The sequence below is a fragment of the Chrysochloris asiatica genome, unplaced genomic scaffold, assembly GCF_000296735.1.
Source record: "Chrysochloris asiatica unplaced genomic scaffold, ChrAsi1.0 scaffold00069, whole genome shotgun sequence".
Taxonomy (NCBI): domain Eukaryota; kingdom Metazoa; phylum Chordata; class Mammalia; order Afrosoricida; family Chrysochloridae; genus Chrysochloris; species Chrysochloris asiatica.
Window position 1 is genome coordinate 4,809,362 of NW_006408587.1, and position 11,368 is coordinate 4,820,729.

Genomic DNA, 11,368 nt, shown 5'->3' on the forward strand with positions numbered 1-11,368 from the left:
AAATCTGTCTAGGAAGAAGTACAGCCAGAATGCTCCTTGGAAGCCAGGCTGGCCAGACTTTGTCTCTCATACTTTGGACATATTGTCAGGAGGGACCAGTCACTGAAGAAGGATATCATGTTTGGCAAAGTGGAGGGATGGAGAAAAAGAGGGAAACCCCCAACAAGGTGGATTAGCACCATGGCAGCAGTGATGAGCTCAGGCATAGCAATGATTGTGAGGTTGGCCCAGAACCTGACACTGTTTAATTCTGTTGTGCATAGGGTCGCTTTGAGTCAGTACCAACTTGATGGCGCCTAACAACAGCATGATGCTATAGGTTGAGCACTTGCCTTCAAGGTCCAGTTGAACTGAAGAATCAGGTTCAAACTTACCAGCCACTCCTCAGAAGCCTATACAAGGTCGTTATGAGTTGGAACCAACTTGACAACACTTAACAACAGCTAAGTTATAAGAGACCCTGGATGGCACAGTTAACTGCTTAACTACTAAGTGGAATTTTGGCAGTTCAAACCCACTCGGCAACATCTTGGATAAAAGGCCTGTCAGTCTGCTTCTGAAAGGGCACAGCCATGAAAATCCTATGGAATGTAGTGTATTCTGCAGCATGTAAGGTCACCATGAATTGAAATCAACTTGCCAGCAACTGCTTTGGTTTTGTTTAGGACAAGCAACCTCATGGTGAGAGGAATAAACAGTGCAGTGGGATTAATTACACATGGTTCCTGAAAGAACTGGTTTCTACGCTTCTGCCTTGTAGCAAATACTAGTCAAAGATGCTCAATAAATAAGTCATTTTTAACTAATGAAGGTTGGGGTCTTCTAGTTAAGAGTTGTGTCCACGTGGGCATGAGAATCTCATATGCGCTGAGTGGTGAGAACATGAACCATTTGGTTGCTGCCCCTGTATGTCTCAGCTCCGCGCTTTATTACGCATTGTAAATTCAGCTGTTTCTTTCCATTTGGGTTGTGTTGGAGCATTTAGATTGAAGACGTGGCATTTTGTAAAACCTTACTCTGTAATGTTAGATAAGTATTATCACAGCTCTTATCTCATAAATATTTAAATTTACACAAAATATTCTGTAAGTAAATTTATATTTTTAAATTTATTATTAACATTGAAGTTTCTGATTTTCAGTATTATAATATGCTATGAACAAATGGATTTATATATGCGTATATATAATGTGGGAATTACTTAATCATATATTATTTAACGCGTCAGTTTCTGATTTTTCAGGATTAAAACATGCTGTGAGTGTGGCCCAGTGTGATAAGCACTGGGCCGCAAGTCAACTGTTCAAACTCACCAGCTGCTTCTCAGAAACTGTACAGGGTTGCTGTGAGTTGGAACCGATTCAATGGCATTTAACAACAACAACAACAGCATAAAGGAATGCATGCATTTATATATACAGGTAGCATACCAACTGATTTCTGATTTAGTTCTTATTCCCATGAGATAGATTTCCAGAGCTAGGTGCTGTAGGATAAGCACTGTACTGCTAACCCCAAGGTCTGTGGTTTAAACATCAGATGCTCCTTGAAAACCCCATACAGAGTCTCTATGAGTCAAAACTGACTCAATGACACTTAACAACAGCAGTGACATAGTGAACATGTTTGGAAACGCTTGATCAGTATTTCCAATTTGATTTCCAAAAGTAGGACCAATTTGTAGTCCTATCAGAAAGCTATTGTATTATCTTAAAGTGACTTCTCTTATTACTGAGTAAGTGATTTTTCAAGAAACTGAATGATTTCCTGACTCTAGACTCCTCAGTGATTTTATTTCATTTTTAGGATTTGAAAGATGAAAAGAAAAAGGCAAAAATGGCAGCAGCAAGAGCAGTTCTTGAGAAATGTACAATGATGCTTCTCACAGCTTCAAAGGTATGAAAATCTACTGTGGTGCAACTTAAGAATGGGAAAACAGGATGGAAAGTACATCAATTTTATGTATTTCATTTTTTAAAGAAGCTAAAGATGATAACTTGGAACATAGGCCATGAGAATCAAATCTCAGTTACTCTTTAGAAAGAATGCCAGGTTCTTTCCCCAGCTCCAAACAGTGATTGGGCTACAAGTCCAGTGTGATTGAGTAACTAAACTGTGGTGGCTTCAGTGCTGTGGCCTTCCAGACATGGCCACTGCCTGCAGGGTTTTGCTGGTCTCGTTGGGAAGCCAGCACATATGCTCTAGAAAAAGCTCACCAAGTTAGAACTAGTTAAATAACGATGGAGTTTTATGTCAGCCTTAGTTGATTTATGCCTCTAATTCATACCTTGAATTCCTTACTCTGCTTTTAAAACAAAAATATAATCAAGAGTTTGTAATTCCAAACAGCAGCTGGCCAGCAAATTGGTACAGTTCTAGAATCAACTAACAAGTCTCACCATAACAGTTTAGCAGTTTCTATAGAATTACTTGTAACTGTTTTGCTCAGAGTACTTAGTCTACACTAGGATCTGAGAGGCCACAAAAACACTGGATTATCAGTGGGGCCCACGGGGAAGGCAGGGCTCATTTCTGCGCCTCTGAGTTCTTTATTTACATCATTTTTAGAAAATCAAATTCCACCCTCAGTCATTTTTCATATGTGTTAACTTTTCTTCATTCTTGCATAGTTCTTACTTGTACTTATAAAACCTTTTTAAGATAGTTTTAATCACAATAAAGATATAGGTGCTTTTGTGGTTTTTTTTCCTGGGAATTTGAAGTAAATGTGTTGGAATGTGCAGACACAGCTCTGCACTCTGAGTTTTGTGCTTAACACTGCTATCGCTTTTTACTCATCCTGCTTCCACTTTTAGTGAGGAGAAGCAGCGGGGTGAGCCAGGGATCCAGCAGATTTTGGTAAAGAACTATTTTTATTAGCATGACATCTTCTGTGTAATCTTTTATGGATTAAGATATGGGTCAAATGTTAAAATGAAAATTTTCAATTTATTTGAAGACATGCCTCAGGCATCCAAACTGCGAATCAGCCCATAAGAACAAAGAAGGAGTCTTTGACCGAATGAAAATGGCATTGGATAAGGTTATTGAAATTGTGACTGACTTTAAGCCAAATGGAGGGACCGATGTTTCATCTATCAGTATTTTTAGCTTAATTAAAGAATTCAAGGTAAGAATAAAAAGAATATATATTTTTTTCTTTTCAAGTTAGAAGACTTTCTTTTATATGGTGGTGGTGGTTATGTGCCGTGGAGTTGGTTCAGACTCGTAGTGACCCTGTACAGGGTTTCCAAGGCTGTAAATCTTTACGGGAGCAGAACGCCTCATCTTTCTCCCGCTGAACAGCTGGTAGTTTCGAACTGCTGACGTTGAGTTTTAACAACCCAATTCGTAACCACTATACTATCAGAAGTCTTTTATATAGTATCACATTTTTTGTATGCTTTAGAATAGATGTTTCACAAAAGCAGACCTGTTTCTTTAAAACATTGCCTCTACATACAAATCTAACATTCAATAATATTTGCCTGGTTGCCGTTGTTAAGTGACATTGAGTCAGTTCTGACTCATAGCAACCCTGTATAGGATTTCCGAGGAGCGGCTGGTGGGTTTGAATTGCTGACCTGTGGTTAGCAGTTCAGTGCTTATCCTACAGTGCCACATGAGGACTCCACATTTGCCTTAGAGTCGTGCATATAAAAGAACACTGATCTCGGGTTATAGTAGCCACCTTGGCCTTATTTAGCCAAAATGATGGGAATTGGGCAGTGTCATATTGCCCATGGATGATGATAAGTAGCAAATCATTTCTGCTGGAATTGTTAACTTTTTCATGCTGTAGGTCTAGTACTTAGAAATTGTGGTAATAATAAGTAGTACTAATTATAATTAAAACAATCTATTAAGCGCTTGCCCTATTCTGAGTGCTTTAAATGTGTGAGTGCCTCAAAATCCTTATAAGAACTTAGGAAGTAGAAACTATTGTAATTATCCCCATTTTACCATTGAGCAGACTGAGAAAGAGAGATTAAGTAACTTGCTGATTAATAAGTGTCAGAGTTGGAATTTAAAACCAAGCAGTCTTAAGCCTGGTGTGGTGCAGTAGGATAAGTACTCAATTACAAGGTCACTTTGAACTGCAAGGTTGGCAGTTTAAACTCACTAGGCGCTCCTTTGGCAACCCTATACAGGGTCGCTATGGGTTGGAACCAACTCAGTGACACTTAACAACAACAGTCGGACTCCACAATCCCTACTATTTTGGAGCAGGACTGCTCCTCAGAAGCCAGAGAGATGGCAAAATGCCCCTGCCCAGCTGCCTGTGGTTCTGTGCCTGTGGCTACTGCAGACCCTTTGTGGACCAGGCCTTGTAGAGATTGAATTGGCTCAGCCTCATCAGACAGTGGTCATCTTTTTTGCATCTTTTTTTTTTTTTTTTTCTGATAGAAAATGTAATCTATAAAGAGACAGTGGATATATTACTATATTTGTTACTGTGAATATATTAATAAATCTTATGAAACCATTTAAATGAATGGCATAAACAAAACTAAAAAATTCTACCAAATAGCTGTCTAAAAATATGTATATAATCTATCTTATTGTTGTTAGGTGCCATCAAGTCTATCTAAAAGGACAATTCAAAGCCTTAACATAAATGCTATTGGCTCAGCATGACTGATATTTGTGTTTTAATTTAAATTCTGTTTAAATTCTCGAGTTCTTATACAGCATTGTCAATCCCATACTCATTGTCCATGTTCTCTCTTAGCTTAAAAAAAAAAAATCTTCCTGCCTACCTAGGCTGGAACAATGACTGGAGTGATGGCCAAGAAAAGGAGAAACCCTCCAGCCTTATGACCTTCCTGAAATTGGGCATTTTCATAGGTCATATAAAAATGTGTAAAGAGTTAACCTGATTGCTACAGTTTGATGAACCTGACCTATACTTATGGTTGTAGTAGCTCAAAATACCAACTGAGAGGGAAGGAGTCTTCACATCAAGGATCAATCCTGTCCCCTCTGTACACAGAGTTAATAGGGACAGGCAACTTAGACATTGGCTACCTAAAATGGGGTGGGAGTGGGGGTGACTATAAAGACAAAGTGACTGGCTTATAAGTTTTCAAGGCAGAGTTTAGTCAGAGTGTGTGAGAGAAGGTAGAATCCCCACTGAATAGTTTTCATCTTGTCTAGACAGATCTGGTGAAAGGAGATGGGGCTAAGATTCTTATGATTCAATAGTGAGTAATTGTTATCATGACTAATTGTGACTGTCACAACTGTAAAGGTAGAAGCTTTGTAACAAAAAGTGGGGAGCAGTTAATCTTACAGTCCAGGAATAGAGGACCCTAGGACCATCAAGGGAGAAGAGCATAAGCAGAATGTGGGACCCTATCCAGAGAAGCAGTGACACCAAAGATGGAGGCAGAGATGAGGACATGGAGAAAGGGAGCAGCTGAGGACTCTAGACTCATGGAAAGAGAAAGCTGTGTGCTGGCAGCCAGGAGACAGCCTTGCAGAATGTGCCCTTTGGTTCTTTAAATGATTATGTATTCCTGAGTGTTTTTGTGGCCAATCACCCGCCCCCCAAAAAACCCCCCAAAAACAACAACAAAAAACAGGGAATAGAAGCAAATACTGTTGAATGATGATACACAGAGGCGGTTGTAATCATTGCAATGAAACACAAAATACGATAGGATGAGCACAAAAAACGATGTTCTCCTATGTAAACTATCACTCAATTCACAATAAAAACTTAATAAAAAAAAAAGAAGAGTTAACCTGAAATAATATTTGTGAAAGGACTTAAGGTGTTAAAGAAGTATAGGCTGTCCTTATCATCATGTTCTTCGTGGCCACACTATAACCATTAGTGCTGTTGCCTCTTGGCCAAGTTGTATGTGATGTATTTCATGGGCTATAGGTGAAATGAGGTTCTGTCCATAGCGTAGCTTAGAAAGCTAAGTGAAAGACTGCCCATCACACATTCAGAAATCTAAGCACTGCATGGCTGAACTAGAAGACTGTTTCCCGTGTGGAGAGTGAGATAGACTGTTACTCTGAGGGAGGTCAGAATGAGACAGTGAAGGGGTTTGTGCTACACTAGAGGAGTTTGGGCTTAATTTCTCTAGGTAGTGAGGAGCCAGTGAGAGGAATGTGGCAAATCAGAAGCTTTACATTTGAGGGAGATTAAACCAGCCACCATGTGGAGGAAGCTTTGGTCAGAGTGGTGTGTTAGAGACGTAAGAGAAAGTGCAGGGATACTAGTTAGTATCTGAAAGAGTGTTGTTGAATTAATGAAGGAAAAGCTGAGGCATTTCTCCGTCCCTCCCACAGCCTACACCTTTCACTTCCTTCCCCTTGGGCTCAGCACACATTCACGTTTGGGTGTATCATACCTTCTAGAACTTTGCCTAGGCATTGGTCAGATGACTTAGCCTTTACCTGGAGGCTAGCTCACTTTTCCATACTGGTTGGTGCATGTTGATGTTCTGGTTGCCTTGATACACATGTCCTAGGCATTTGATTGTATTAATTACGTTAGGAATGAACTGCTGCTGCGTGGCTGTTGGTGTCTCCTGAGCAATGTGTCCTGGCCTAGTAGACAATGTGGTCATCGCCGGACGCTGTAATTTTCCTCAGCCTTCAGACACAGAAAGGAATGGTTCGTGCCTTCCCAGGCATTATTAGAAATTATAGTCCATTGTGATTTGAGCGAAAGTATTGACTCATGTGAATGTATATCCTTTTTCTTCTCAGATGAATATTGAAGCCCTTCGGGAGAATCTTTATTTTCAGTCCAAAGAGACTCTTTCTGCAACATTGGAAGTCATCTGGGAGCATACAGAGAACTTCACTGATTCTGCCTACACCAGCCATAATCACAGGGAACGCATCTTGGAATTGTCAACTCAGGCGAGAATGGAACTGCAGCAGTTGGTTTCTGTGTGGATTCAAGCTGTAAGAACCGTTTTTCATGAAAGTAAATCTGGATTAATAGCTTTTCCCTAATGCCTTGAGAAATGTGAAAGCTAATATCACTAGCCTTGTGAATTTGGTCCAGAGAATAGCAAAACAGTCTATCTTTCCTTTCTGGTTGGCCCAAAATTCTCTGTTGTCCAGCCCTCACTCTGGCCAGCCTGGGCTCTATGCTTCTGTCACTAGTTTATCTTGGTGTCCCCTCTCTTCCACCAAACTCACCTCTGGAAAGTTCCTTCCCAAAATACTTCTTCAGAATGAAGAGCCGAGGAGTAGGTCTCCACCTAGAGTTTCTTGGGACCCGAGTCTTACTGCCAAAGCCATTCAGATGTGCACAGTTCTTAACTCTGATGGCAGCTGACTTACAGACACAACACTTTAGAAAACTTACTGAGGTCTAGTTGAAATGAAGACAAGGGTAGATCCAACCGGCAGGTAAAAGACTTTTCAACCTTGCACAGATTCCTGGTCTGAGATTGGTGGGCACATATAGGACCTTAAATACGATGCTGGTACATTTTAGACATGGGAAGCCATTTGGACAAGCGTGGTAAAGATTGACAGAAGTAAAAACATTGGAAATGGATATTTGATCTCTTATCATAAAGGTAGATTACAACATTGTAGCTGAGAGAGGACGGAGGTCTGAGATGTATCTTTGGCACTATTTATTTGTTTCTTAGGCCCAGGCTATTTCTAACGAGTATTTAACATGGTTCTAACATAAAGCATAACTAGAACTCTGGGAGACATGGCAGCGAGGCTAAAGGAGAAGCATGAATGGTTAAGTGTGAAGAAGGAAGCAGTCTACTTCTTTACAAATAGACTGATTTATGGATGAAGAATACATTTAAATCGTAGATGTCTCAAATGTTTTCTTGGCATCAAAATAGAGTAAGCGTTCATGTTAACTGGAAAACTTGCCCTAGAGCAGAATGGTGTAAGGGATATGAGGAACACTTTGTCTTTAGTTTGATTTGTCTGTGTGGATCTAGTCTGAGCTGAAGATTGCATCTGTGTTAAATATTTTCAGTCCAACATTCAGTACAAAGAGTTCCTTGTGATGAAATGCTCTCTGAATTGGAAATTCAGATTCTATCAATACTTAGATTTGCAGTTAGCCCCTTTCACGTATTTTACAAGCACTCGGGCATCTATTCTACATGTCAGATGTGTTGCTCATTCATTCATTTTTTTTTTCAGCAAATACTAAGTGCTTTGTGTATGCCAGCCACTGGAAAGCTAAAGATGATGAGTCAGATAAAAGCTTTACCTGCAAGAATTTCGCAATCTAGAAAAATGTGAGAAGGGGTAAAATAAGTACACGTTTTATAAGCATTCAAAGAGAAGATATAGACTGTGTGTTGAAAGGCTTTGAAGGAAGATGAGTTTACATGTAGGGAGAGGAATCAGGATGGCTTCATGAACTTACTGACATTTAACTCGGATTTATTCATTTAGAGAATTTAACGCCTACTACCTGCCCTGGGCTGTGCCAGACTACTGTGAGGTAGCTGCTGAACCAAATAGATCCTGACTTATAGTGGTCCAGGAGCTGACATTGTTCTGCTGGGGAAGACAGAGTTGTTAAAAAGTCAGAGACATTTATAATTGCAAACTAGAATAATTAAGGAGATTGTCATTGTTGTAAATGCTGTTGAGTAGGTTCCAACTCATAGTAATCAGGTTTAGGGTTTCCAAGAAGCAGCTGGTAGGTTTGAACTGCTGACCTTTCGAATAGTAGTCCAGTGTTTATCCTACAGTGTCACACCAGGGAGAGTAAAAAGGTCTAATTTAGATGTAAGAACCCCATGAGAAAGGCATTTATGTAAGATGAAGACGAATAGGACTTTTCATTTTTAACTGGATTAAAAATGAAGGGTAGAAAATAAAACAGATTTGTTTTAGACATGGTTAACGGGTAAGGGAAAGTAGAATTCACTTGTTAGAGTGGGATTGGTAAATAATATTTTGTGCTTTCATTGTAAGTTTCATTATAAACAGGAGAGTTGTTAGAAATCTATTTTTCTTATAGATCAAATGATATTTAAATATTAATATATTTTGTAGTTCAAGTAAAATTCGAAATACCAATTCAAAATTTTTAAAATGAGGTAACACCACATATATATTTAAAAATTTTTTTCAGCAAAGCAAGAAAACAAAAAGCATCGTTGAGGAACTAGAACTCCACATATTGAAAATCACTCACAGCCTCAATGAACTTAAGAAGGAAGTAAGTATAGTTCGTTATCTAACTTTGCTTAGTTCTTTACCAATTTTCATGTTGTATAGAATGAAGTATAATATGAAGGAGCTCTGGTAGCGTAGTGGTTACGAATCGGGCTGTGAACCGCAAGGTCAGCAGTTCGAAACTACCAGCTGCTCCACGGGAGAAAGATGAGGCATTCTGCTCCCGTAAAGATTAAAAGCCTCGGAAACCCTATTCAGGGTCGCTACGAGTCGGAACCGACTCCACGGCACATAACAACAACAACATAGTATGAAATACAGTAGTATTACGTCTGTGGGCCCTTTCTGCTCACTTCTCTTTTTATCTCATGTAAGAGAAAAGATGATGCCGGGCACACCCCAGGAAATCTTCCTAATAGGAGTGTTGCATCGCACTGAAATCCTGCTATGTTAGTCTAACCAACAGCCTAATGCTCATTCACATAACAGAATTCTGCTTCTCTTACATGTAGAAGCCAGGATGTACAGCACATCTTCAATTATACAATGGAGGATAGTTACAGCCTATTACATCATGGAGGATGATTACATCATCACATGCTTCCAAATTACATTATTTCATAATTGCTAAACTGCATCACAAGGTTGAGTCCACTAACCACTCAGAGGGAGAATTATGAGGCTTTGTGCCCCAGCAAATATTTTAAAAAGCTCCAAACCTCTATACAGGCACGCTATGAGTTGGAATTGACTTGATGATTCTTAACAACGACACAGTACCTCGTTACATAACTCACAAATCACTGAGAATTATGGCCTCCATAGGTTGATAATATATTTGGGGGCACCCATTTCATTCCATGCTATTGCCCCTTTAAGACTTATTTAGTACGAGGACACTTAGTGGTGAAAATCTAAATACTTTTCTTCTAAAATGTGGAACAGGCACAAATAATCCATCCACTGTCAGTCACATTTATTTCACATCTTTACTAGAAGTGGTGTTGGTGTTGTTAAGCACATTCAGGTTGGTCCCAACTCATAACGACTCTGTGCACAACAGAAGAAAATCCTGCCCAATCCTACACCATTCTCACACTATTGCTGTGTTTGAACCCGTTGTTGTGGCCACTGTGTCAGTCCATCTTGTTTTAAGGGTCTTCTTCTTTTTCTCTGACTCTCTACTTTACTAACTAGGATCATGATGTCCTTCTCTAGAGACTGGCCCCTCCTGATCACATGTCCAAAGTACATGAGACAAAGTGTTGTCTTCCGTGTTTCTCAAGAGTGTTCTGGTTGTACGTCACCTAAGACAGATTTGTTTGTTTTCTGACAATCTATAGTATCTTCAGTATTCTTCTCCAATACCATCATTCAAAGGCATTATTCCTTGGTCTTTCTTACTCATTGTCTAGCTTTTGCGTGTAGATGACGTGATAGACAATACCTAGACTGAGTCAGGCTCACCTTAGTCCTTAAAGTAACATTTTTTATTTTTTAGCACTTTAAAGAGGTCTTTGCAGCAGATTTGCCCATTGTGATACATCATTTGATTTCATGACGACTGTGTTTATGGACATTGCCTATGGATCCAAGTAAATGAACTTCTTGACAACTTCAATATTTCCTTAATTTATCATGGTATTGCATATTAGCCTAGTGTGGGGAATTTTGTTTTCTCTATGTTGAGTTATAATCCATACTGAAGACTGTAGTCCTTGATCCTCGTCAGTAAGTGCTTCAAATCCTGTTTGCTTTTAGCAAACAATGTTTATATCATCTGTGTATCTCAGATTAGCGAGTCTTCCTCCAATCATGTTGCTGCATTCTTCATATAGTCCAGATTATTTGCTCAGCATGTAGATTGAATAAGTAATGGGAAAATGATACAACTCTGATACACACCTTTCCTTCTTTTAAGTCATGCAGTAGCCCCTTTTTCTGTTCAAATGACTCTCTCGTAATCTATGGATAGATTCCACATGGGCACAAGTAGAAAACAATGAAATGTCTTGGAGATTCCATTCTTCATAGTGTTATCCATAATTTGTTATATGATTTACACAGTTGAATGCTTTTGAATACTCAGCAAAACACAGGTAGACATCTTTCTGGCATTCTTTGCTTTCAGCCAAGATCCATCTGGCATCAACATTATATCTTTCATTCCTTGTCCTCTTTTAAATTCAGCTTGAATGTTAGATGCACTGCTGCAACCGTGGGTTTGTGT

General features: G+C 39.3%; 1 protein-coding gene across 1 annotated transcript in view; it reads left to right on the plus strand.

Annotated features, from left to right (window-relative positions):
- CTNNAL1 (catenin (cadherin-associated protein), alpha-like 1) overlaps positions 1 to 11,368 on the plus strand; it is a 68,168-nt gene that overhangs the window by 20,095 nt on the left and 36,705 nt on the right. The window contains exons 5-8 of the mRNA XM_006864735.1: positions 1,807 to 1,896; positions 2,960 to 3,130; positions 6,727 to 6,927; positions 9,095 to 9,181. Coding sequence (XP_006864797.1) covers positions 1,807 to 1,896; positions 2,960 to 3,130; positions 6,727 to 6,927; positions 9,095 to 9,181 — 549 coding nt within the window. The remainder of the gene's footprint in view (positions 1 to 1,806; positions 1,897 to 2,959; positions 3,131 to 6,726; positions 6,928 to 9,094; positions 9,182 to 11,368) is intronic.